The 27,061-nt window shown below is 39.2% G+C and overlaps 1 protein-coding gene across 3 annotated transcripts in view; it reads left to right on the top strand.

The window, feature by feature from the left end:
- The first annotated feature begins 496 nt into the window (after window positions 1-496).
- SLIT3 (slit guidance ligand 3) overlaps window positions 497-27,061 on the top strand; it is a 512,041-nt gene continuing 485,476 nt past the window's right edge. For 2 of the 3 annotated variants that reach the window (XM_048064726.2, XM_013178499.3), the window contains exons 1-2: window positions 497-953; window positions 1,040-1,294. In XM_048064726.2, coding sequence (XP_047920683.2) covers window positions 1,110-1,294 — 185 coding nt within the window. In that variant the 5' untranslated portion in view covers window positions 497-953; window positions 1,040-1,109. The remainder of the gene's footprint in view (window positions 954-1,039; window positions 1,295-27,061) is intronic. The other variant, XM_013178496.3, reaches the window with a different exon arrangement.

Below are 27,061 nucleotides of genomic sequence, written 5' to 3' on the forward strand. Positions count from 1 at the left end.
CCTATGGGGTGACTGCCCTTCTTTCCCAAAACCTCTCTTGCCTTCAGCCTCTGATGAAGGGATGAAGGTGTGGAGGGGTGAAGGGGGCCACCTGCGCGGGGGCAGCGCGGGGCCGGGCGGTGAGTGTCCGCCCGCGGCCGCCAGAGGGAACTCGGGGAGTGCGGACGGGGCGAACAAAAGGCGGAGGAAGCCCCGAGCCCCCCGCAGCCCAACTCGGGGCCGCGGCGTGGGGGCGCCGGGGGCCGGCTCGGGGCCGCGGGCTCCGGCCCCAAACACGGAGCTTCTTGGGGGGAGTAAGGGGCGAGGGGGGTCACCCACCCAGCGGTTGGACCCCCCGGCTCCAGCGCAGCCCCGCACTCCCCCCTCCTTCCCCTCCGAAACTTCACCCGCCGCCTGACGTCAAGGTCCCCGCAGCCAATGGGCGCCGCGGGTGCGATTTTGGGAGGGGGTGTGTGTGTGTGCAAGGGGGGCCCCCCCTCGCCGCCGGCGCTCGCCCGGCTGCCGTCCGTGCCCGGTGCAGGGGAGCGGGCGGGCGGGAGGCAGGCAGCGAGCGCCGCCCCCTCCGCCCCCCGGCCGCCCCTCGCCGCCTCCCGGTCCCGGCTCCGCCAGCGCGGGGCTGCGGGGGAGCGGCGGCGGCAGCAGCGAGCGTGGCAGGCAGCGCCCCGGGGGCTTTTACCTGCTGTGCCCGGCTCTCACCTGCCTGCTGCCCGGCTCGTACCTGCTGCCCCCGGCGATGCGGAGCGGGGGAGGCTGCCCGGCACGCCGCCGCTGCTGAGGGATGGTCGGCCGGTGGGCACCGCCGCTTCCCCTTCATCCGAGGACACGTCTGGCTCCGGCTGGGTTCAAGTCGCTGCCTTCTGGTACTGCTCGTAAATAACAGGAGGAAACCTGAGCCCGGCAGGCGGTTCCCCACCTTCTTCCACCTAACGTAACCCTCGCAGCCGCCTTTGAAGGTTTGCTGGTGCTCCGGCGATGATGGCAGTGGTGGGTTCCCTTGGGCTGTACTAAGAGCCTCTTGTTTTCTTTTCCCTTCCTTCAGAGAGGCATTTCATCTTTAAGGGCCGGCTGCTCGCGCACACTTTTGTACCCGCTGAAGTGCTCAAGAAACCATGTCGGCTGGTGGAAGAAGCGCGTTTTTGTGCCTTGGAACGATCTTGAGCTTTTGGAGCTCCGCGAGTTGGATGCCTGTTGGAGGATGCCCACATAAATGTACGTGCATTGCTTCCAACGTGGATTGCCACGGACTAGGACTCAAAACTGTACCGAGGGATATTCCCAGGAATGCAGAGAGACTGTAAGTAATAAATGTTAGGGGCTCCTTGAGTACTTGTTCAAACACCTGGGATGAATTTCTCAACACCTGCCTATCAGCGCGGAGTACATAGTTACAGCAGTTTAACTAATGAAACACGGATTAATGTTTTCAGGAGGGAAGGGGAGGAGCTTTTCAGAAGTTACAGGTATCCTGCTGCTGCTCTTGCTTTAAAACAAAACCAAACGCTAAACCCAGCATTTTTGGAGCTTCATAGTATTTTTTTTCTTTTTCTCCTTAGTTTAATAACCGCTGATTGAGATCTTTTTGATTGGGTTTTGCAGTGACTTGCTTGTAATGGAGCTTAGACCTCTACCTGGAATGCTCCCAGCAATAATCATTGTCAATGCAAACAGCAATTTCATATGCAATTAGAAACCTGGATGTTTTCACCTGGTGGCTGGTAGCAGTTTCTCCTTGCATACTTTTGCAGCATGGTGACTTCATCACCATGGAAAAATCGACTACTGCTATAAACTAATTCAAATGGATAAGAGGTCACATTAAAGCAGTCTCTAGTTTCTGTCTTAAACTGCCAAAGTCACTGTTACGAGGAAGCTGTTAATTTAATTTTTAATCCACTTTGGAGTTTATGTTAGCAGTGTAGTACTGTGGGGTGCTTCAGACCTCAGCACAGGAGAATGTAATCAGTGTGTGCAGACTAAATTTGTATTATAATTTATTTTTTTTTTAGTGGACTCTCTTTACTTAAAAAGGTTTTAAGAGAAAAACTGAAAGCAAACTTTTGAGATCCCTGATACAGTTCTGGCACTCACTTGGTGCAGAGGACAGCATCTCTGTCCTTGCTTAATGCACAGCATATGGCATACTTCAGAGAATGCCCAGTGCTAGATATGAAGATGTCCAAAGTGGAATGTTAAACAGAGCTTCAGCGTGGCTCTGTGCTGGGCTCCACTGATGGCCTAAGAGAAGTGCAGTTAGTTGTGCCTTATGTAGATTAATGGATACCTTAAAATGTTTTAAAACTTGCTGGCAACAACTGCTTATTCTATGGCCTGATTTCCTGTTTTATTTCCTTCTGAGCCATAGATATGGGGGAACTTCAAGCGTATTTTCCTGAAGTAAGAAAGCTAAACTAGGTTACAAAGCAAACAAAGCTTTCATATGTAGATGCCTTTTAAAGGCTAAGTTCTGTTCCAGAGGGAAATTTTATAGCATTCTTGAAGGTTTCTAAATTACTTTTATAGTGCTGAGAGATCTTAAACGATAGCAATATGCAGATTTCTTACTAGGCTATTCCTCTGTATTTAATGTTTTGTGGCCATATCAGCCTTCTTTTCCACCCCAGCTGTGTGAACAGTAGCTTTCAGATAACTGTTACAGAAAGCTTAACTTCTGTGCACAAAACTCTGTACTTTCTAAAACTGATGGGTAGCAACTTGGCGGTTTGGAGACCAACAAACAAAACCCCAAAGACAAACAAACACCACCCCTCCCAAGCTGGTCGTATACCAAGCCAGTGAGAGTAAGTGTAGCTGTGTGATAACACAAACATATTGTATGCTTCATTGGTGGGGTGTGTTTGTTTGGCGTAAGAGTCAAGGGCTGGGATAAAACATTTAGATTTCAGGTTAGAACAATCCACAATACAAGGTTAGCTGGCCACCTGAGAAGCATTTAAAGAGCAATACAGTAATTTGTAGTTGCCTATGTTTTACCAAGGCTGAATTCACCGTGTTACTAGGTTTCCTTTGTGAGAATGTACTTAATAGAGATGGTAACTTTCTTTGCCTTTTGTGAGAAGCCAAGCTGAAAGAGGACGTTTCTTGGCCTTGGCATGTTAAGTGTTAAAAAGAATGAAAGAGCATGTAATCACTGTGCTCTTGGTCCTGATAATTTTTGGTATAGTTTACAGATTTAAGTTTTAGATTAATGTCTGCATGATGAACAATGCTATTTCACAATATTCAGTTTAAATCTTTAACCTCAGAGATAATCTACAGATGAGTGATATATATATCTGTGCTCTGTTTTTTTTGTTTTTTGTTTTTTTTGCTTTTTTAGGAAATAGTGTATTATTGGAGCATTCAGGGGCTGAAACCTTGTGGAAACAGTAACACATTCAACACATTCTATATTTTTAAATACTGTATGATCCTCTGTATGCTATCTTCAGTTTTTATTCTCTTAGTCTGCCATGAGCATTTCACTGTTTTTGTAAAGTTCACTGTCGTCTTCAATACAGCAGTGGTTTAAAGCTTGTATAAATTCTTTTAAATCTAGATTGCTACTAATTGCACTAACTTGAATTTTCTACTATGATCGTTAGAGGGAAGGACCTTATATTCCCTTGAGTCTAAGTTCTGCTCTTAGGTAAAACATCAGTCAGCCACTGGATATATCCAAGTATCTCATTTTCTCTGTGGTCCATGGACTCCTCTACCTGTGACATGACAGTGGGTTGGTATACAGTCTTAGCTAGTTTAACTTAAATGAAAACAAATTTATTGCATCTGAAATGGCAAAGATACTTTTGATCTCAGAAAAATGTTTGAATGCTGGGAAAATAATTCAGACAAGTTTCTTGAGGGCCACACAGCAAGTGACTTTTTAGACTCATGTTGTCTTCTGTCTGCACTCTTTTGAGCTAAAAAATCCACCTACCAGTTCATGTTGGAAACTTTTGGCTTTAATTAATAAGAGATCTAACAGCACTACTTAAAATATTTTGCCACCAAACTTTTAGAGTTATGTTTGTACAAATGTTACAGAATGTTTTGGCTACAGGAGCCAAGTTAAATATTATTTAAATTTGCATTAATATGAAACCCAAGGAAAGCTGAAAGTGTAACATGAAAAAATGGTAGAAGTCTTAAGGGGGGAAACGTGTCTTTTTGAGAAGTTCTATTAAATAAATCAGTGAACATCTGATATTGCAAGAAATAAACATCACCAGAGCTTTGATTACTCGTTCTTCATAATAAATGTGATGCGTGTTTTTTTTCTTTTTTTTTCCATTGCTTTGAAGATGTAGTTTTTATAAATAGTTCTGCCTATGATTTATATCTTGAGGGGAATTCACAGATTAACCAATGATCATAGATCATACAACTAGCCTAAAATTTTCTTTATACAGTTTCATCTTTAATAGTAGCTTTACAAATATAGCAAGTAGTATTAGGTTTGTGCTGCAGTTTACCTTGTTATTACGTTCTATGGAAGTATTCTATTTGTCTGGTGTAGACTGTAGTTTTTAAGAAGTTAGGTCTCATGAAGACCTAAAAAGAGCTATGAATGTTGCATGCTACTTGTTCAGAGATGATTCAGTCTGGAGAAAACAAATGAGTGGGGAAACAGATGCGAGCAAATTCCATTTACCTTTGTGCTAGAGAAGAAATCCCTGGAATAACTCCTGTTTCACACAGGAAGAGATAGACATGAAAGTAGGTCCAAGATGCATATGTGTAAGTGCAAGAGTAATATAGCTGGCCTTCCAGTTTGTTAGTAGTTACTGATCCATTCCACACTTGCTGAGTAACTTAAAATCCTACCAGTAGGGTTAGAGTTAACTTTCAGGGGTGCATGCAATGATTGTTACATCTAAGTTCTGCAGCGGAGAAAGTGTTCTGCACAAATAATGGAGGCAGAAATGACAGTTTTGAAATTAAGATTATGTAAATGGATCCATAAACATCTTGAATGTTTTACCTTTCTGAAACGTTCCTTAGGACTGCTTCCTCAGACTTCTGTCATCAGAGTTTGTTTCACAGTGCTTCAGTTCTTATATGTGCTCTGTATTTGTATAATTTTCTTCTGTAGATGTTTTCTATATATGTGAAGTATTATACATGTGGCTTTTTATAACACTTGGTGCTGATAGTTAAGTTTAGTTTGAAATGGTGTAAATTAATGAGCAGATCAAAGCCACTTGACTGATGGTTGCTGTGTTCAACAGCTCTGAAAGGAACAAGTGAAATGGACAAACTGCTCAGGGGTGTTGGGTCAATGTGTGTTTTCTGGTTGAGTATGAAGGACGAGTGTCTGCATTTTTCCTCCCACTCATGTCTAGTTCTTTCTCTATTATAAGCACATTGTGTGTGTGTGTATGTAAGAGTATACATATATACATATGTTTCTTTGAAGAATTTAGCCACACTGAGTTCTTCATCAATTTATACTTCGGGCTTGGAATCTGGTTTAATTGATAGCTCTTGTATTAATTTTGGTTTTGTTTGTTTTGTCTCTTACTTTGGAGGATTCTTTGCCTTGCTAAATTGATAAAGCTTGCAGGACTAATCTGTTCTGCGCTTTGCCTGAGTAGCTAAATTAAGTATGTCCACATTTAGGTGCAATTTAGAAGCTTAGTCATCTGCTTACTCTGGAGTTTTCATGTGGTCTGGGGTTTGTTATACAAATATATTATTATGGTGGTTTTGGCCTAGGTGCATGTAGCTGCTGAAATTGCACTGTCTTATAATGTCTTCAACTTCCTCATTTTTTTCTTTGAATTAAATCTAAACTCCTGTCTTGGATGCTTCCATATTATTGTGGAATACAGTGTTAAACACATGCAAATATTATATTGACTCGTACATTGACTTTCTGTTTTTCTAGGATTCTTCCCACTAGGGAGTAGCACTTGTTTGTATAGTAATCATCTCCAAAACCCTGCATGGGGCCTTTTTTTCCTCCCTCTAGGGAATGTGTCAATGAGTAGACATGCATGGCTTTGGCTTCGAAGAGCTTGCTGTCAAAGGTAATGATCCTGGGAAAACTTGACTGAGTTGCTTAATTTAATTTGGCTAATTTCCCTTTACTAACTTAATGCTGACTGCTTGTGCTTCGCTGAATGTGGAAATGAATTTACAGGGGATCAGAGTCTTGTGCTATTAAATTTGTTACCTTGTTTTGAAGTGATCGAAACAGGAAGGAGGGTGAAATTAGCTATTATAATTCTGGTAGCTACGTAAGGAAATAATGGCCATTGTCATGCTGTCTGTAGTTTGCAGAGATTTGGCTAGGATTCTGAAATCCAAGGACTCAGATTATTTACTGCACATTTCTTAATGAATGAGGCTACTCAATTTTTTATGATCTTACCTTTGTGGCTGAGTTATTAATTCATGCAAAAGAATTAGAGGAATGGCAAATAACCCCTCTAAAGAACAGCTATATTGTTTTATGTAATCCTAAAGTACAGACAAGATGTATTTTTTTTTCTTTCTGGAGTTTGTGTGTGTTTTTGGCAGGGGAGTGTGTACCAAAGTCAGTGTAACTCACCTGTATAGATGGATAATGATGCAAAAAATAAATAAATCCTAATACTCTTGTATTCTTACAGGTATCTGTATAAAAAATCCCTTGATTTTAGTTGATTGTTCTGAAGACATTTGACCTTCATAGGGAGTACTGTCAATAGTCTTTTGGAACATAACTGCCATGACTGTTTTATGTATGTTTCTTTATAGCTCAAGCATTTCCAGTTATGTTTAAAACAAAGATAACCTTTTCTTTGTGGACATTAACATGTGATATGACTTGCTGTCTGTGTTTTAGTAATATTTAAGCTACTCCTTAGCTTCCATAGATCAGAAAGAAGATAGTTTCCCCACAGAATCTCACAAGATGCTTGGGGTAGCCATGTGGATGTAGCACAACAGATCTCAATTCTAATAAGGATATGCAGTGAACAAGTTGAAGCAATTCTACATTAAGAATTGAGCTTGTTTACTGGGAAGATAGTTCAGGAGACTTAAATCAGGATATGTTCTAAACTACGAGCTAATAACTCAAATGACTAAAAACTTCATTGTTATGGAACTTTTTGATATTGCTCCTGCGGTGCCCACAGTGCTTGATTTTTTTTTTATTATTATTATTTTTTATTTTTTCTCCTTTGGCTGCTTGTTGATGCAGCTAATCTTTAAAAATGAATAGCTTTTAGCCTGGTGGTGGTCTAGTGGGATCCATTTGTCCTTGATTAGAAGATTGAATCATCCCTGAAGAACTATGGAGAATGGAAGCCATTCCTTAAATATTGCAGTTATGTTGGCTTACACTTGATCCACCAGGGATGAATAGAAAACAGTTTTGCTCTGGGTTCAAAGTTAAAGGCTGTCAGGATTCTTTCTTACTCACAACTGTGCATCTGTTTGTTTTTCTCATGTATCGTCTGCTAAAGTCAGTTTAAATTTCTAATAAATTTTCTGAAGACTGAGCTTGAAGTGAGCTTTCTTTCACCATGGCTGAGGGTTGCAGTGACCGTTCAAGTAATGTTTCAAGCAAAGAAAGTAATTTCATTTGTGTTTAATGTAATTAAAAAGTAAATCACTCTTCCCCCTCAGTAAATTCTGAATCTTTTTTTTCATTTTCTCATTTACCTCTTTCTCTAAATTTGAACCTACAAAATCTAACAATCTTTCTATTGAAGTAACGTAACTAAATGTAATTCAGAATGAATGTGAACTGCAAGTTGTGCAGCCACTTATCTTCAAAAGTGCCTGCAGCCTCATGAGATAGTAAGTTTTAAGAAATTCTGTGATTAAAGAGATTATTCCTCTTTTCTAAGTAACCCTGAAACACTCAAAGGAGTTAGGAAGAGCACGTCTGATATTGGACTTCAATTCTGACATAAACTTCACTGTGTCTTGTAATACTGCAACTACTGAATTATCTCAGATGTTGTGTTAACCTTTGGAAGAGGTTGTGGAATGTTCTTCATAAGTAACCTAGTGCCTCTTAGTTCTTTTACCTGTTTGCTCTCTGCAAGTACAGATACTGGATCAGGTCAAGAATTTCTGTGGCACAAAGTTGAAACACCTTTCAGCAGCTGGGGAGAAAGTGAGCCTGCGTGCCAGTATGCTTCTCCAATACTAGCAGAGCTTGTATTAAATTTAAGTAGAGGCAACTTTTGTCTTGAAGATGACAGCTGTAGGAACAAACGTGCATCCTCTGTCTTGCTGTTCCACAGCTCCCTGAAGGGGAGCTCTCTTTTCCTCTTTAGGTTGTTTTTCCATCCCCGCAAAGACAAAACAATGTTTTATGCTCATCGAGTAGAGACAAAGCAAGCTTCTAGCTTCAAGTGTGGAAGGAAGCTGTCAAGATAAATGTGGGGAAAAACTCATGTGAACATCAAATGACAAAGCTACTTGAAGAAAAATTATTGGCAATGTCACTAGAATGAATATGTGACATTCATTTAGGTGATTGTCTATGTTTGTTCATGTTCCAAGGACGTGTAGATGAGCAAGCAGTCTTGTTCAGAAAAAGTTGTGGTAAAGGTAAATTTTGTGCCCTGTGGTCTTGTGAAGTCTTTGATAAGTCTGTAGAACATGCCTTGTCTCCTTTCTGCTCCTTGGATAACAGGAAGTTCCTTGTCATTCTTTTTGATTCAGCTACGTTATTATAGTTTAGTATGGATTTAGGCTTAGGGTCTGCTGTTATCATTCCTATCCCTTTTAGGTTCAGTAACAGATTTTTTTTTTTGACAGTGTATGGCTGTATCAATTTGACTTCTTTGTTTATTTTTTTAGGTAATTCTCAGGATAAGGAAGGGCTGGGCTCTAATATTCTGTTTGTGACATGGACCAAGAAGTTTTGTTTTCAATATTTTTCAAGTCTTTACTCAAGAGACCCATAATGTTTTATTTTCAGATCTTCTTTCAGTGTCGTCCAGTCAGATGTATCATTTAATATGTTGAATGGCTCTCAGGAATGGAAAGAACTTGTCCTTTCCCACTGGGAAATGGCCTTGTAAGCAACTGGCATTTTTTGTAATGGCACTAAATACGTAACAGATCTACTCTCTGCCTATTTATATAAGGGGGAGAGGTCTGTTGTCTTGTACTAGCAGAGTAAGTTTTGGGTGAGTTCTGAGAGCCATATCTAAGTAAGAGTGAAAATAAATAGGGTTTAAGAGGCTGATTGTTACCTCTCTGCCAGTTATTTCAGCTTTTTTTTTTTTTACCCCAACTGAATCTGGTCTGTCAGTTGTCTCTGTCAGAATAAATTTGTCTTGTATTTCAGTTTTATACCATCTGTTTGGTGGCTGCAATATGTGTTTTTAATCCTGTGATTGATAGATTTCTGGAGCTTTTAATTAGATTTTTACCTTTCTATCTGGGAGTTGCTTCTTTTTCTGAGACCTTAATCTAATTTTGTCCCTCACAGGGGGAAATCATTTGAACTGATGTTTATATTCTTTCCTTCCCTGTCACTGATGAAGGGAGCATTTTCAATAAAAAACAGTTATGCTAAAATGAAGAAAATACCTTGCTGTTTTAAAGCTGGTTTTGACTTGATTTTTCCATCACATTTCCATCACATTTTTATTAAGATAAATCTGCAAAAACTATATGAAACTTCTAAACTGATTTCAGAATTGGCCTTGCTTGCAAACACACATTTCCCTATGTTTTCCTGAAAATTTGTGATACTGCAGAAGCAATTCTTAACTTATGTAAGTGGGACTTTTTTTTAAGAATCCTCAGTGCCTCCTGCAGAGAGAGGTCAGTAAGATTACCTTCCTATTGAACTGTATGGTGAATGATCAGCCTTGTGGAAGTAGTATCAGGTTACTAATGAAGTTCCTCAAACACCTAATATGTGTATTTAAAGCCCGAGTAATTCAGACAATTTCGGCAGATAGCGTTCTCATTAGGCCAGTACCTTACTGGCTGCTACATGCTCACTTGCATTTGAGGTACAAGGCTGTTAGCAGTGATGCCATCTTTAGGAGTTTAACGGAGACGCTTCAGAACTTTTCTGCTATGTGGGGGTACTCTAGTCACCTTACGGTGTGACTGTACGTGTAGGCAATCACCCAAAAGAACAAGACAAATGATCTGCCTCTAATTTTTTCAGAATGTTTTCTCTGTACTGTCACAGTCATACCTGTCTGTGCAGACAGATCAGCTCTTCTGTCTTAATCAGGGCTCCATGTGAGAGGGAGGGAGAAACTGCTCTGGAAGTTAACGCATTGAAAATCAGTAACTTATTTTAATAGTCTGTGAATGCGGTTGTAGAAGGTGGTGGGTGTTGTTGGCTGTTGATGAACTCTTTCTAGATGTATTTATTTTTTTGGTTTTCCATTTTCATGCTCTCCCATTAGAGGAACTGCCCCCTTTAAAAAACAAATCAATAAATAAAAGGTAGTTTTGCAATTTTTCTCTAATTTTTGTGATGGCAAATGAAAACTTTTAATGCAGGTTGGGCTACTGTAGAGTTGAGGTCAATACCTACTGTCCTGATCAATACTGTTTAATTTCTTTGTCTCCATCTCTTTACCTTTTTTTTTGTCTTTGCTGAAAGCGTTTTGGGTCCACCTTTGTTTGTACAATGCTTAATGTGAAGAGATCTTGAATGGTCATAAGGGTCCTTCTAGGCATGATAAAAATGGCAACAGTAATAAATTTCATATTACTGAATTTAAGGTCCCCATATCCAAAATCACAGCACTGTAAAATGCAGGGTTTAATAGCTGGCTCCAAACTGCTTTACCAAGAGCTGCATTCTGTCAAGGCTGGTGGCTGCTTGATTTGCAGGGAGGAAAGGGGAAAGTATGCTGTCCTGTGAATGAACATTCTAATGAAATGTTTCAAAAGATAGGCACTTAACTACTATGGAAATAATATGCTGAAAGCAGAGGCATAGGTGCATTCTTGTGCATACTAATAGTTAGGGAAGTATTTCTCAATCTCTGTTCTTTCAGTTGGTCTTTTCCTTTGTTCCTGTGTCTGGTAAGGAATGTGTTAGTTAACCTGTATAAAATAAACGGATTACTAGATTGCAAGGCATTACTGCCATATGTTTCTATAGGGACACTAATAAATAACCTTAACAGTTACAAAAGATGCAAATGGCGATCTTGTGAGCCTTACTGACTTTTGCAGGTCATAGTAAAAATAAATGCTTTAAGGCAGTTGAACCGAAGTGCCCTACTCTATTAATGTTTTCACTGAAATCTTTCTTTGGGTATGCACTGGAGAATGATGAGCACTTTCGGTATTTTAACAGCTTTTAAACTTGGAGAAGTAAAAAGTTTTGTTTGGCAAAATGGCTATTAGCAGTAGATAGAGTAGCTAGTTTTGCATAGTATGTAATATCAGCCTAATGCAAAAACTTGGAAAGGTCTTTTCCACAACAACTTTCCCTAAAGTAGAATAGATTCTAATTCCCACTTTCAGTTTTTCTTCAGAGATTCCAAAAAGGTTATTTGAAAGTGGAAGAAATTACCCTGGAATTTAGTGGTTGAGTTCCTTGGAACATGCAGTGCTTTTAAAGATGGATGACCAAAAACCTCCAACTGTTACACAGAGGTGTCTGTAATAACATAATTTCACTTTACATTAGTATTTTTTCTCTTACAGTAAGGGAATAGTAGAGAGCACAGGATACTTTTCTGCCAAAGATTTCATTGCCCAATCTGTTTGTTTTAGAGTATAATCTGCAACAGAAATCTCACGTAGCAGATGTAGTCACATGACAACAAGCCCATTAAAATTATCGCTGCTTATGTGTTGGTCATCCACAGATATGAAGACACTAAAGTTTAATACAGTTGTGTTGTTCAAGGATCACTTAAATCACTTTTTGGCAAGGAAAAGGTGCATCCTGAAAGCAGTTCAAATGTATTGTTTTTTCCTGTTAGTCATGAGAGATGCTTTGTGTGGACTTCAATAGAGTTTTCATTTAGGGATTTTTCCCCTCAAATTTATTTTGTCTGTATAGTGGTATTGTTTTGATTGGAACAGGCATTATATTAAAGGTGTTTTGAAATGCTGATTTCAGAAAATGCTGGATGAAATGTGTTGGCTTGGTGATGGTGTGGTAGTGGTTACAACATCACTTAGTGAAGTGAGAACTGGGTTACAGGCTTCTCTGAAATAGCTGTAAAGTGATGAGAAGAGGCTAGCAGTCTCCTCCTCTTGAAGTGGTAGAGCTGGTTAGAGATGGTCTTTTAATAATATAGCTGAGGAGGAAAAAACTCATTAGAAGGAAACAGTACAGGGAATTAATTGTGCATTTCTGAAATGCCTAACTGCAGTAGGGTGGTAAGCTGGAGACAAGAATACAGTGGTGACACAAGTCCCAGAAGTCAAGCTCTTGAGCAAAGGAAGTTTGTTTTCCAGAAATGGCAGTGGATATTGTGAAGTAAAGCTATAGGGCAGGGGCTGGTTCTTGAGGCTGAGAAACACATCTGGATCTAAGTTTCTCAGATAAGAATGTGAAAGTATGAGAAACAGGCCTGCAATCCTTTGGAGTACTGATTCGTAATAGCTAACGTATGAAAAGGCAGCAAAAGATGAGGAGTAATCGTGTGTATTTTTCCTGGGAAGTTCTCTAGTTTAATTGCTCATGAAGACTGTTAGAAGTTGGAAATGAATTATTCCCAGTTGATGGTAACTTCATTTTATAAAATAATTGTTTTCCAAGGTTGTTCTTTCATTGTTCTTAAGTATGTAAGAGGCTTAGTGCAAAATGGTTTTCATAATCATGAGTAGTTCAGCAAGTCAAAATGTCAAATACATGTGCTTGGTCTTTTTCAGAAACAAATGAATTTTGTGTCCATTTAGCAAACACGGTAAAATCTATTTCACTTCACTCCAGAAAATATAGTTGGATGAGGATGGGGGATAGGGAAAGGGGGAATATACTTGAAAATGAAGAAAATTGTTTGTGGTTGTAACATCTGAATGCTAACTCTGTGAAGTGCATGCACAACGTTCTTCAAAATTGCGTTTTATTTACTAAAACTGTTCTACATCTTCTACTGCTACTCCTTGGCTTAATCTTCTCCTTAATGGCTACAGGAGATGTGTATATTTGGCATGGTACTTCTTAGAAGGGGTAGAGTTGGTGAAACAGGATGTTTCTTAATTTAAAAAGAAAGGAAAAAAATCCAACCTCTTTTACATTTCCATGAAAAGATCTCCTAAGAAGAGTTTCTGATCTGTGCATATCTGAAAGTGAACACGGAGTTGAAGTCAGTTCTGTTTTCTTTTCAGACTTGACTAAAATCAGTGATGTTTGTTGGTAGGACTTTTTTCTCAGGCCATCAAATGTTACAGTAGCCATCATAATAGATGCAGGTGTGAAATATCTGAAGTCCTAAATGTCTAACTGTATTGGTGAAGAGCAACTAAACAGATGATCAGTTTCTTTACTGAGTTATATTCAGTAATATACAATGTAGTTAAATGAAATACATACTTGTATACAAACATGAGGTATTGCATCTGAAATAAATTAATGTGAGCTTTCCTGAAATACACATGCAATGTTTTTGTTTTTTGTTTTTTTTTTTTTTCCCCAAATGAGCATGCAATGCTTGACAGTATATAGATTTTTGAAAATAAAATGAATGAAAAGGCCAAGAGCATAGAAGAGTCAGGGAGAAGAAAATCTTGTGAAGAATAATAACCTTTGTCAATCCTGGTTTCTCGCTTAGCTTTCCATTCTTGAAGCCCCTTAATTAACATTAAAGTAGCATTAAACGCACTGGAGAAATTCTTAAAAATTTGGATAAGTATTCAAGTTTGCCATAAGTTGTAGTGAAGATTTTGATGCTAAAGCATGTTTATTCTTGCAACATTTTTCTGAAGTTCACTTATCACAGGTTGTATTTTACATTGTCTAATAAAATATCCCTGTTTTGAGATGATAATGTGAATTAATTTGTGTCTCAGAGAGAGAGATACCTCTGAAGCCCAAATGGGATGAAGATTGAAGTGCAAGCACTTATCTATTTATGTTCTGGTAAGACCATTTGGGCCATGCTTTTATTTAATTATCAAATGGGCAAAGTTTGACATTCTCTGGCTTCTAGCTGTGTAACTGTTTAGTCTTTGCAATAGCAAAGGACTGATGTAACAACCTTTGATATCCAACCAGCTGGTATGTGTTGGTTATGAAAGATGAGACAGTTACAGGAGTTAAATAGGAATGGTTAGTTAAATGAATTCAAGAACTGAAAAGAAATAACATGAAAAAATGTTTTTGTGTCTGTGACTGTTAACCTTAATTGTGTGGTGTTTTTTCTTTAGGTGAATGAAAATAATACTTGAGCTAAAATGACACAGTACTTTTGCTTTTTATAATGTGTGCACATCCTGTTTTCTGCATATTAAATCATGTTTCTGTACCAACTGTTTTGAAGTATTTTCCATATTTTATTTTGTGCGTTACGTTTAAAGCTTTCTGCCAAACCCCATCTCACCCCAATGGTAAATCAACAAACCAATGTTTTACTCCCTTCTGTGTAGAAAAGATAGACTCTTAAAATCATAAGGGTTTGAAGGCACTTCAGGAGATCTCCTAGTCCAGCCTCCACTCAAAGCCAGGTCTCCATGAAATTCAGACTAGGCTTCTCAGGGCTTTGCCCAGCTGAGTCTTCAAAACCACAGGCCTTAGTGCAACTCATTCCCCAGCTTAACTGTCCTTATAGTAACAGATTTTTATTTTTTATATAAACAGGTGGAATTTCCCTTGTTTCAATCTATGATCATTGTGTCTTCCTCATCCTGTACCTTCATAAAGACCCTTGCTCCATCTTCTGAGAAACCTCTCCTGAGTTATTGGAAGACTGGTATTCAGTCGCCCCAAAGCCTGCCCTTCTTCAAGATAAGCAAGTTAAGCTTCCTTAGACTCATCGTGCGTAGTCAAGTCTTGATCATTTCAGTGGTCTTCTGTTGGGCTTGGTGAAGTTTATTAGCATCTTTCTTGGACTGAGGGGCTCCAAAATGGACACAGTATTCCAGATGCACTTAAGACAGACAATATCCACTGTTTTCCCTCAATGCTTCAGCATAGAAAGCAGTCAGGTTGTTCAAATCTGATTTAACCTTGGTAAATCTGTTGGCTATTTTCAGTCACCTTCCCTGTACCCAGAAATTGCTTCAATAGTATTTGCTGTATTATTTTTTCAGGGACCAAAGAGAGGCTGATGCTGACCATCCTGTACTTCACCATATTGTTCTTTTTTGCCCTTTTTGAAGACAAATTGAGTATTTGCCTGTATTAAAGATGCCACTGCAAGGTGGCACTTTGAGACAAATCTCTCTGCACACCGAGATAGATTCTGTCTGTTTCTATCTGTTCCCACTGGTCAGGATTTCTGAGGAGAGGCTGAACTCAATCCTCTGCCATGACTGGTTATTCCACTCCTTCTTGAAAATTGTGTTTCATCACTAAGACTTGAGAGTCTGTGTCCATGAAGACTGTCCTGTACCATTTCATTTGCACTGGAGCTCAGTTGTGAAATGTGTTAAGCCAAGGTTGGCTTCTGATACACCTGCTCATTTTTCCCCAGTAGCTGGATGGAGTGTTGTTCTGTTATTCCAGGCTGTTTTGCACAGCATGTCCCCTGCAAGTCCCTTGAATTTTGAAAAATTGATTTCTGCTTTTCTGAATGCCAGTGCCTATGCACTTCCACTTATCTTCCTCACACACCTCAGTATTTTGAACATCATTTTCTGTGGTCACTCAAGCCAGAGATGCTACAGATTTATCACACCCCCAAACACCTCATCGTTTGTGAGTGGTAGATCAGGAAAGTTTCACCCCTGGTTGGCCCATCTAGCATCCATGTTGAGAAATTGTCTGACACTATCAAGAAAACATCCTGACTTGTTTGCCTACCCTGTGCTGCCTTTCCAGCACGTCACAGAGATTCAAGTCCCTTATAAGAACCAAGGTGTGAGACCTGGAGGCTCCCTGTCATTGCTTAAAGAGCGTTCTCTTATTCACCCTATGTGGGTGGTTGGTAATGAAGTTCCACCATGATGTCTCTCTCACTGACCTCTCCCCTGATCCAGGCTGGCACATCTCAGTGAGCTTCTCAACAAGTCTATAGAGCACCTCCGGACATTTGAGCTGATCCTTCTCACAAAGAGGAACCTCTCCTTCTGCTCTTGCTAGCTTCTCTTTGAGAACCCTTTATGATCAAACACAGGTGTGATGGCATTAGCTATCCTACCACATGCTGGTTATTCTGATGATGTATATCTGCATCTGTGACAAAAACTTTAGCTCTTCCTGCTTGTTTCACAAGGTTTGTATTTGTGTACTGCTGCTTGAGGTTGGGCCAGTTTTAACCTGTTTCATCCTTCCTGCAGACTGTCTTGTACAGATGATGTGACCATGTGAGGTCTGGACTGGAAAGAGTAACTACAGAACTTTGGGGGCAAAGGCGAAGGGCATGGGAGTATAAAACTTAGAACATGATTCTGCCAGCATAATATTTCCTTTTTATATAATAAAATCTGCAAGCTATTATAATCGGTCGGGAGTTCCTGCAGTGTGGAACAAACATGTATTTTCTTGAAGAAACTACTGAACTTAGTCCATTGTGGTGGTTTATGCAGGTCTCAGTTATGACTTTAAATAGTAATCTACTCAATGGGGAATTTAGCCACTGCAGGAGTTTCAAAAAGGAATTACTCCTGAGTGGTTTTTAGCACCTATAGTTTGCCAAGTCCATTTGTTTATTTTTATAAAGACGAGGACAGAAGTGTGTTGCCTGCAAGCAGTTCCAGATCATTTGGACTCTTAATGTGGGCTTTTAACCAAGCACTACTGTAAAGAGCTTGATAATGGATAGTTTATGCCCAAGATCAGAGCACTTAACCTCTAAGATCAGTTTTCTCATTGCTTCAGACAGAAAGAAAACACTGTTTGAGTCATACCTGAGAGCCTTCTCTAATCTGAAGGAATCATCTATTTTTTTTGAATTAAAAGCTGTATTGTGTAGGTGTGTTAAAGTAGGGTGAGCTGCAGCAGAATTTGTACTTCCCAGTTGTTGTGTAGCTACTCAATTAACATTTAAAACTTTGTGGAGACTGAAACTATTCAATATCATACCTGTGGTACTACCCAACAAGAGCAATAAAATTATTAAATGTTGGATTGTAAAATTACTGTTATCTTGACTTTACAAGACTATCAAAGTGACTGGACCTCACTACTGCTGTGTTAATGCACTCTGCATGATAGTCATGTTACTGAAGCTATGTGGAATGTTTCTGAATCCTTTCAGGAACTGGTGGTTCTGGCAGGACTTGTTTTTTCTCTGCTAATGTTCATCCACGTATTACCTGCTCTTACTGTGGAGCAGAGAAGAGGGTCTCTATTCTCCTATCCTATTACTTTCTTTGTGGTTTCAGACTGCTGTAAGATCTCCCCATAACCCTTTATTGAAGTTTAACAAGTGCAGTTCCCTCAGCATGTGTTCATATGCCATTATACTACTGCCTCCTGATCATTGCAATGGCCCTTTGCTTTACTCTCTCCAATGTGTTAATGTCTTTCTTGTGCTGGAGAGCCTGCAACTGGATACAGTATGGCAGATTAACTTCCATAAGTCCTGAATACAAGAGGTTAGTCAACTATTTCACCCTGCTGGCTATGATCTTACTATGACAGTCTGGTGTAGGGTGGCCTTCATTGCTGCAAGGGCACACTGCATACTCTTGTGTGGCCCACTGGGACTTTGAGATGCTTTTTTTTTTTTTTTGCAAAGCAGTTCCCTGGTCAGTCAGTGACTAGCTTCTAAGTGTTGCAGGGACTTGTTTCCTCCTATGTACGTGACTTTTTTCCCCCCTTATGAACTTCATGAGGTTTCTGTCAGCCAAACTTTCTGACCTTTTTATGGTACACCTGAATTGAAGGCCTGTCTTTCAGTGCCCTGACTGCTCCCTGTTATTTGATGCTGTCTGTGAACTTGTCTGTACTCTGTTCCACATAATGTCTTTATTAAAGATTACTAAACAACATTGGCCCTACTATTGATTTCAAAGGGACACTACTAGGAACCAGCTGTTAAAAGCCTTTTACACCCAATGGTCTAGCCGATTTACATGCAGTTTATTATTCATTTATCTGATCAGTTTGGATCTAAAGAGAGTATGGGAGAGAGTGTCACTGAAATCAAGGTAAAAACATCTTCTGTTCAATCCTAGTCTGTGGAGCTAGTCATCTCATCACATAAGGCAATTGGGCATGCTTTAGATGGCTCTGAGAATCTGTGCTGGATCTTGCCCATGACCTTGTTCCTCATGTCTTTGAGTAAGAAAAATATGAAGGAAAGAGTTGGTGACATAAAATGGAGCTCTTATGCTTCTTGAATTTGTACAGTGGAAACAGCTAGCAAGAGAGCTAGCTATTTCTAGCTGTTTCAACTGTGCAGGTATTTCTTAAGTAAAATGAAAATAAGTATGTGTATCATGCTTAGTCTACAATTAGTTTAGAAGTGTAGAACGCCTTTAAACGTAATTGTAAAGGGAAATATTTAGAGAATATATCAGTCTTCCCAGAAGTCAGTTAAGAAATATTTTTCTCATGCACATTTAAGAAGTCAACTGTTTTTGTTTTAGGAAGAAAAAATAGCTTAAGTCTATTTATATAGAGGTGGAGCATATTATCTTCTCTTTAGTAATAACAAGAAAAGATAGCAGCTGAATAGGATTTTGAAGTTTTTTGTCTTTCTCTTCACAAGCGAAGTTCATACTTGCCCAAGTGTTTTGGGAACTAATGGATTTTGTAGATTTCATAAAATCTGGTCCTAGGTCTTCATTTCCTTCATTGCATAAGTTGAGATGGAAATATGTTAAATCTGAAGATATGCAGATTTTGCTGCCAGAGGGCTTCAGGGTAATGTTATAATTGAGTAGTTCATCATAGTAACTTTGAAGTTCTTGGACTGAAGGCACAAGAAAATTGCCAAGTGCTTTCCAGAGGGAATTGTAGTCATTTAAGGTTAAGAGGCTAGTGGCAGTCCATATCCATTAAAGACAAATTAACTCCATAGCAGGAATTCTGGAAAACAGTTAAAAATAACAAAACAGATATCGGGTGTGTAAAGACTGCAAAGGATAGCCAGAAACACACATAGCAGAAATGGATACATCCGTACATGGGAAAGGATTTTTCTCTTGTTATTGAGTACGGTGTTAGTGTGTTCCCAAATTAAGAACAAAAGTATTCATACAGAGAGAAGGGCTTTACTGAAGAGCCTTTTGCCTCCAACCCCACAGGTAGCTTTGATTTTTTAAAAAAAAAATAAAAAAAAATCAAGAACTCCTGGTTTTCTGCTTCTAGAGTGCAGCAGGCATCCAAGTGAATGGTTAACTTACCTGTGAAAATGCAAGTTCCCTCTGGTTCAGGTGGTGTGTGTTTGTGTTCACAGTTACCTTGCCAAGTAAATGGGAGTTGGGAAAACAAATCAAACAGGAAAATTTTCAAGGGATGACTCAGCTGTCATTCTAGCAGGTGTTTTGGATTGACCAAGTCCTTCAGCAATGTACTGGCAAAACAATCAAGGGCTTGTTTCCCTAGATTGTGTGATGCTTGAGTTATTTGGAAGTATTGGGCTAATGTAAGATATCAGTAACTCTTGAGATTCAGGAATCTGGATTGAATTGTTATCACTAGAATTTTACCTTCCACATTTTGAATATGTTACTGCCAAGTTGACTTATCATTTGAAGTGTATCCCTTGGACTCCATTACAAATGAAAAAAAAAAAAGAATAATAAGGAATATGGGCTATACCCTTAATAGTGTCACTCTTAAATTCAGAGATAAATTATTTTTCTTCTGTTCATGAACTTTTGGAACTTCCGTGAATTATGTTCTAGTTGAAATTTGTTTTGATGTGAGTTCTAGATGGTGTGTTAACTCCTTTCCTTTCTGGTTCTTAGGAAAATTCATTTTTTGCTTTTTGGATCACATGGGGCATTGGTTTAATGAAATTTCTTTTGAGAGTATTGGGTTTCCTGGTTATTTGTTTATTACAAATGTGACACAAGTATCTATATATTTGAGCTGATATGTGGAAGCCACATTGAATACTTTTCAGGAACAGAACTAGATTTTGGATTAGAGGTTCTATGACTAGAAATTACTTACCTATATTTGAAGAAGCTGGATAGCAATGAACCCTAGCGCTGTGTAACTTGGTTAAGAGCGGTCTTTTGAAGTGTGTGGCAATTTTTCTTAAAGGCAGTATGCAGTATCTCTACTGCTTTTATTGAATTCTTGATTAATATAAACAGGAAAACATCTGAGGGCTTGAATGAAGTTGCAGCTCTTGCTCTAGCTTCCCTTCTCTTTGGATAGCAAGTTATTTTCACTTTGTTATATATTTTTATTTTATGCCAAGTCTTCCCAGGTTAAAGGCAAATGGATTAATAAATATTAAAAAAAAAAAAAAACCATCTAGGACTTGTAGTATTTAACAGTAAGATGCAAAATCAGGTATTGACATGAAGTTATCTGATATCAGAGATGATCTTCAGTTTTGTTATTAAGAATGTCACTGTGTTTGCCCATCTGGTACCTCAGAGTTTTCTGAAAGAGAGGATAACTCTGTTTTGCTGGTAACTTTATGGACAATGAATAGCTTTCATCAAATGAAATAATTGGGTTTCTTCTGGAACGAGAATTAAATTTAAGCAACTTCTTTTCTGACCAAGAGTGAACAGGATTAGGCCTGGCAATTGGTTGTTTTCCAGATCAGAAGAAACAGTACCTTAGAAAAATTGTTTCAGTAGAAGCTAGTCTTAAAGCAGATGCTCCACTTGCAGCAAGACCACCAGGTCAGAAGGCTTTCATGTACCTGTTGTGGTAGTTCTACTCCGCTGGGCAGCCGAGTTCCACCGTGGCAGCTCTCTAACTCCCTCTTCTCAAAGGGAAAATGGGGGAATGGGGGCTGTGGTCAGTCTATAATACTTCATCTCTGCCTCTTCTTCTCGGTCACTCTCTTTCCCTGTGCTGTGGGGTCCCTCACATGGGATGCCATTCTTCCTGAACTGATCCGGCGTGGGCTTCCCACAGGCAGAAGCTCTTCAAGAACTGCTCCAGATATGGGTCTGTACCTCAGGGTCCATCCCTCAGGAGCAAACTGCTTCAACCTGGGTCCTCCACGGACAGCAGCTCCTGCCAGGTCACCTGCTCCTGCATGGTCTCCTCTCCATGGGCTGCAGGTCCGGCCTGGAATCTGCTCCGGCGGGGGTCCTCCACAGGCCGCAGCCTCTGTCAGTGCAGGTCCACCTGCTCCACCGTGGTACTCCATGGGCTGCAGGGGAATAGCCTGCTTCACCATGGTCCTCACCACAGGCCACAGGGGGCTTCTGCTCCAGTGCCTGGAGCACCTCTCCCCCTCCTTTTTCACTGATCTTGGCACCTGCAAGGCTGTTTCTTACCCCTCTCTCTCCCAGCTGCTGTGTAGCAAAGTTTTTTTTTCCCTGTCTTAAATATGCTGTCACAGAGGTGCAAACAATATCACTTATTGGCCCAGCTCTGGTCAGGAGCGGGGCTGTTATTTAACATGGGGCAGATTCTGGATTCTTCTTGTAGAAGCCACCCCTGTGGCCCCACCGCTACCAGAAGCTTACCACACTTGTATGAACTTGTATGGTGCCCATAGCTGTAGCTCACAGGCTTAATAAAAACAACAACAACAATAATAATAAATGGTTAGGAGTTGCACTGAGAACAAACCATTTCTTACCATTTAATAAGACTTGATTTTGGCACTGGGATCTCTGTTTTTTATTCTGTGTACCTAGAAGGCATAGGTCAGCAACCAGAACTAGCTTCAAAATCAGCAACTTAATTTAAAAAAAAAAATATATATATATATATATACACTACATAAACATAGTCTAGGAAGGGTTGAGAAGGAATAAAGTTGGGGATTCACCTGGCTACATTCAAGATATACAACTATGATGAGAGATGAAATTTTGGATTACTTCAGAGACTAAAATCAAGAAGCAAATCGACAGTTGAGTAATAGGAACTTGCTAAAATATGGAAGTGTTTATTGAAGTTTTGCATCCTTGTGTATATAAGGATTTTTTATTTATATGTAAATATTAAATAAGTGATTTGAATTTAAAATTGTTGCAAGACTTCAGCATCTGATTGCCTTTGGTTTTTGGCTTTTTTATAAGAATTCCGATGTTTATGTTGCTGATGTCAAACTCGATTCTGACCTTGCATATTAAAGTATTATAAGCTCAGATGTGTCTAAGATGAGTGTGTATATTTGCTAAGGTATGTGAGTCCAGAAGACAGAAGTGCACAGCACTTAGGACAATGTATGTGTTAGGACAACTTAGGACAACCGGAGTTAGTCCCAAAGTCATAAACTTCATGAAGTCCAAGGACAAGGGTAGGCGTTGGGAGGACAAATGTCTAGGCATTTTGGAAGTGTTGGGTGGCTCGGAAGAATAATTGTCAACTGAAATTGAAGTGATGTAACAAGAAGTCGTCTATCTAGCACTTCTAGTGCTGTTGGAAGCCACATAATGGCACGCTCCAGAGAGTTTTGGAGACTTACAAACATTTAAATGTCTGGCTAAGTTCATCAGATTGTGTTGAGAGAAGAATGAAACATGAAGCAATTCAGAGGAATTCCTGCTATGAAGAAGGATTTTCTCCAGTTGCTCCAAACATCCCTGTTTGTAATAAGTGTGTACATTGTGTAACTTAGTCTTCATCATCTACAAAATATGTATTGAATTAAATTGTTATTAGAACATAGCAGGACATGTTTATGAGTAAGGCTCCCTTTAATAGTTCGGTCTGAACTCACTTTCAGTAAGTGAAGTCTTGTACAATTCTAGTCCAATTCATATTTCTACTCCCATGGAAGTAATTGCTTCCATATCTGTTTTCTTAAAGCTGCCACTACACCTGCATTGTCTTTAACATACTTTATGCTAAAAAGAAAAATAGTTTGACAACAGAGACTTAATATCAGAAGCTCCAGGCTCTTTTCATTTTAATGGGTGCCGTCAACTGATCTGATGCCAGACCAGAAGAGATCTATCTTCCATAATGGTGTTTTCTTAGATTTGTTTGGAACAATATTATATGAATGTGAAATGACAAAGAGTTGCAGCTGGGCTGGTATATGCATGGGGCAAAATCGAGATTTTGAGTAAGATCTAAGATCCACTTGGCCCCACAGAACATGCAAAATTCAGGAATTTTGCACAATAAGCATTTAATTTAGAATGAATGTATTTGCAGATAGGTACTTTTTTAAGCTAAATATAAATCAAATTCACCTCTGCATTATAATTTTTTCCATGTCTTTGATCCAAACAATTTATTTTCAAAGCTGGTTTTGTGTTTGCTTCCAACAGTTCCTATGAACCATGATGTATTTGAAAGTCAACCAAGATTAGATGTTAAGGTTTAGCTTTTTGTAGTTGAAACCCACTAGTGGTCTCATAATCAGCTGGCAAACTTTTATAAAGGAAATATAAAATATTAAGTTGCCCACAAATACCAGCTGTAAACCACTGAAGTCTGCAATAGTTCAATAACTTCACAGTAACAAAGTTTAATTGACTAATAGGGTAACTTGTGGCAATGGGCTTTTTTTTTTTTTTTTTTGCAGCAGTGCTAGACCTACTCCGAACAGGAGGAGGAAGTGTTACATAGTAGTACATCAGGGTTTTAGTCTTTTTTCCCTCAAATGGCAGACAAGCCTCGAGGGAGAGCTTGCTGGAACAGGTAAATGCTCAGATGGCAAATACTGCTTTTTAAAGCAGAGGAGGCAGGTATCAATAAAATCCAAATTGGCTTAAGGAAAGTGAACTTCATGAAGAAGCATTCTGTTAAAATTAGAAAATTGTCCAAGTAACTTTCCTTACAGAAATGGGTACTTTATCTTAGCTGCTGATGTTCAGAAGGCTTTAATAGAATGGTTGATTTTATGTGTACGGTGTAGGCTGTGTCAGTCTGCAGGAGTGGAGTGAACAGCAATCTCAATATGTATATTGATCAAAGAATGTTTAAAAAAGTCTTTCTCAGCATAGAGGGGTGCAGAACTCACCGGGAGGAGCGTGCTGAGTAGCAGGAGTGCTCTCGGGGCTGAAAAAAGAGAGGGATGGAGCTCTTGTGGGGTATCGGGCTCAGACTTGAAGGGGAAAAAAGTGCTTTGTATGTGTGACAGGAATGATGCTCTGCGTACAGGTGTTCAGGCTGAGTAAATGTGCTATGCTGAGATTTAAGGCTTACCAAAATAGGCAAAAAGATGGGTCACTGACCCTATTGATGTGTGTACCTCTGAGCTGCCAATTGGAGAATTCTGAGCAGCTGCATGCTGTGTTTTGGTAGAATGTTTCTGAGACACAGGCAAGGGAAAACTTTTGAGGGAATGGCATAAAAAGCAGAGGGGAAACAACACACAAATAAACCACAAAGCTATTTATGTGTTGCTTACTCCAGAGTTAATTCCTCCCAGTGATTTTTGCTGTCAGGTCACCCTGGCACACCGGTGAGTAGTTAATGATGCACTAGGGTAGAGGAATTGAACTGAGAGCCCAGAGGAAATCAAGCTGGAAAATCTGAAAAATGTAGGCAGTGACTGAAAGGTATTACCTGTGAAAAGAGTGATTCAGTGGTTCTTACATACAGTGAAAGTGTCCTGTAGTTGTTTTGTGTTTGTTTGTTTTTTTTCCCCATAACAGATATTTTCTTAAATATGATTGACCTAGGTCTGTCAAAGATAGTGTTTCTTTTATTTTTTTCTTGTAGTTAAAATACAGGGATTCTCCCCACACCCACACTGGTTTGCATCTGAGATTTAGGGAATACATGAGGAAAACAGTTATGTACGTTTGCAAATATGAGGCATTATTTTCTTTGACAAATGAGTACAATTACCTCTGCTCATCTAAATATTTAAGTTTTGATAAATGAAGGATAGTGTTCATATTAGAAGAAACTTTATTTTCATGGTTAGAAGGAGTTGGGAAACATGGTAGGTATGCTAAGAAATCAGTTCCGTTTCTTCTCTGAATGTTGAAAATGTACCTTTCAATGAGCTTAAACTTCCAAATTTGTAACTGCCTTTTCTTTGAGATTCACAGTAGAAAAAAATGGCATTAGTTACCATGACAATTACCTTTCATTTAATGCCTTAGAGGAATATGCTTAATGTCAGCAGAAAAAAAAAAAATCTGATTCAAGGTATATAATTTTAATTTTTTATCTTGAGCACTCACATATTTCTTATTAGTATTGCATCTATCCTGCTAGTAGGGTCTGATGTGAGGTGAAAGAGGACTGGCTTAGGTAGCAGCCATGTTGGAGGGCTTGTATGGAATTGTATGTGTGCTGGAAAATTACTGGAAGTTGTGCCAGGTAGGAGGCAGGAAAACTTTTTTTTTTTTTCTCCCTGTAGGAGGGTATATGAAAGATTGCAAATCATTTAGCTCTCCTTAACACTTTGAGAGCTTTCATATTCTGTTTGTAGTATTACTTGTCAGGCACTTAAAAGCCATCCAAGGACAGCCATCTAGGCAGCATCTTTCAGAATACAAAGGTGACAGTTGAGGCATTCCTGGGAGTTCTGAGTTCTGCCCCTTCCTTGGACTCTTTTTTGTACCTACAGAACTATTAACTTGAAACAGTACTTAGGAACATCTACTTATCTTTCAGAAATTAATTCATGGTCAAGGTTTGAGATGATTGCGAAATGTACTTAAAAATAGTACTGTTACCTTCCCTTGTCTTGTTGAATCTTATTAGAAATTGAAAGGAAGTTATATGTAAGAAATTTAAAAATTCGAGAAGAAAAATAATGCACATTAATGCAGGAACTATGGTAAAATTGAATTTCTTAAGACAAGTCTCTACTTCCTGTTGTGAATTTGTGATGTCATTCTCTTTTAGCAAATCAACATCTAGCCTCATGACTAGTTTTTCATCTTAGACTATTTTCATCCAGTGGCACTAGACAAGAAAATTTGTTGGAATGTTATTGTTTACCATCTCATGGTCTTTAGAAAGCTACTTAGTGCTTTATTGGCCTGAGAAGCGTTAACCCAAAGGCTTGCTTTTTTAAATATATTTAGCAGCTTTTTGCTAGGCGTAAAATGTGACTCAGAAGAAGAAAAAAATACTCCAGTATTAAAAAAAAAAAACAAACAAACTTTTTAAGAGGGATTCTTTTATCTAGAAAAATCTGACAATATATTTGTGGTGTTATGCTGGAGAAGTATACCTGTTTTAGTTGTAAGTTTGCTGAATATCGCTTATTTTAAAATAAGCGTGGTTGAATGTGAGGAAAAAAGGCTAGCTGTTTGTCTGGTGGTTATCACTAGGTTGAGTAAATCAATCTGTACAGGGGAAAAAAAAAAGGCAAAACAACTGAAAGTTTTTGGTTTTTTTTTGGGGGGGGGGGGGGGGGGGGGGGGGGGGCGGGGACGGGGACGGGGACGGGGGGGGGAGTAGGTTCCCGGTCAAGGCAAATCCAAGAGTCAAGACAACACAGGACCTCTACAGTGCACCAATATTGGCAGGTGCTATTTTGCAGAAAATGAAGATCTAACTAGACCTCTGAAATGACAGGAAGACTTTATATTGGGAATCGAGGAGTTAGACTCAGTTCTTATGACTGTCAAAAAAAAAAACGGCTGCTAGTGTAGTGAGACTTAGCCTTAAGCACAGAACTAATCTTGCAAGAATTGATTTATGAATTCCTTTATCTTCACTTTGATTCAATTTTGACTTAAATAGAATTTGTCACAGAAGCAAACACTATTTTATTTGGATGTCTAGTCTATCAAGATACAAGTTTAAATGTGAAATTCTTTTGTATTTTTGGTGCGCTCACTCCAAAGAAAAGTGGACAGCTCAAGATCTGCTTACAATGGTTTTTCCTGTTGTGGAAAAAATACCGGTTACTTATTAATTTGGAATCTAGAGCATAAATTAGCACAAATTGAAACAGTGCAGGAGGTAATACTTGGCTGACTACATGAGGAAAAT

This window comes from Anser cygnoides, chromosome 14, assembly GCF_040182565.1.
Source record: "Anser cygnoides isolate HZ-2024a breed goose chromosome 14, Taihu_goose_T2T_genome, whole genome shotgun sequence".
In the NCBI taxonomy this organism is placed as follows: Eukaryota; Metazoa; Chordata; class Aves; order Anseriformes; family Anatidae; genus Anser; species Anser cygnoides.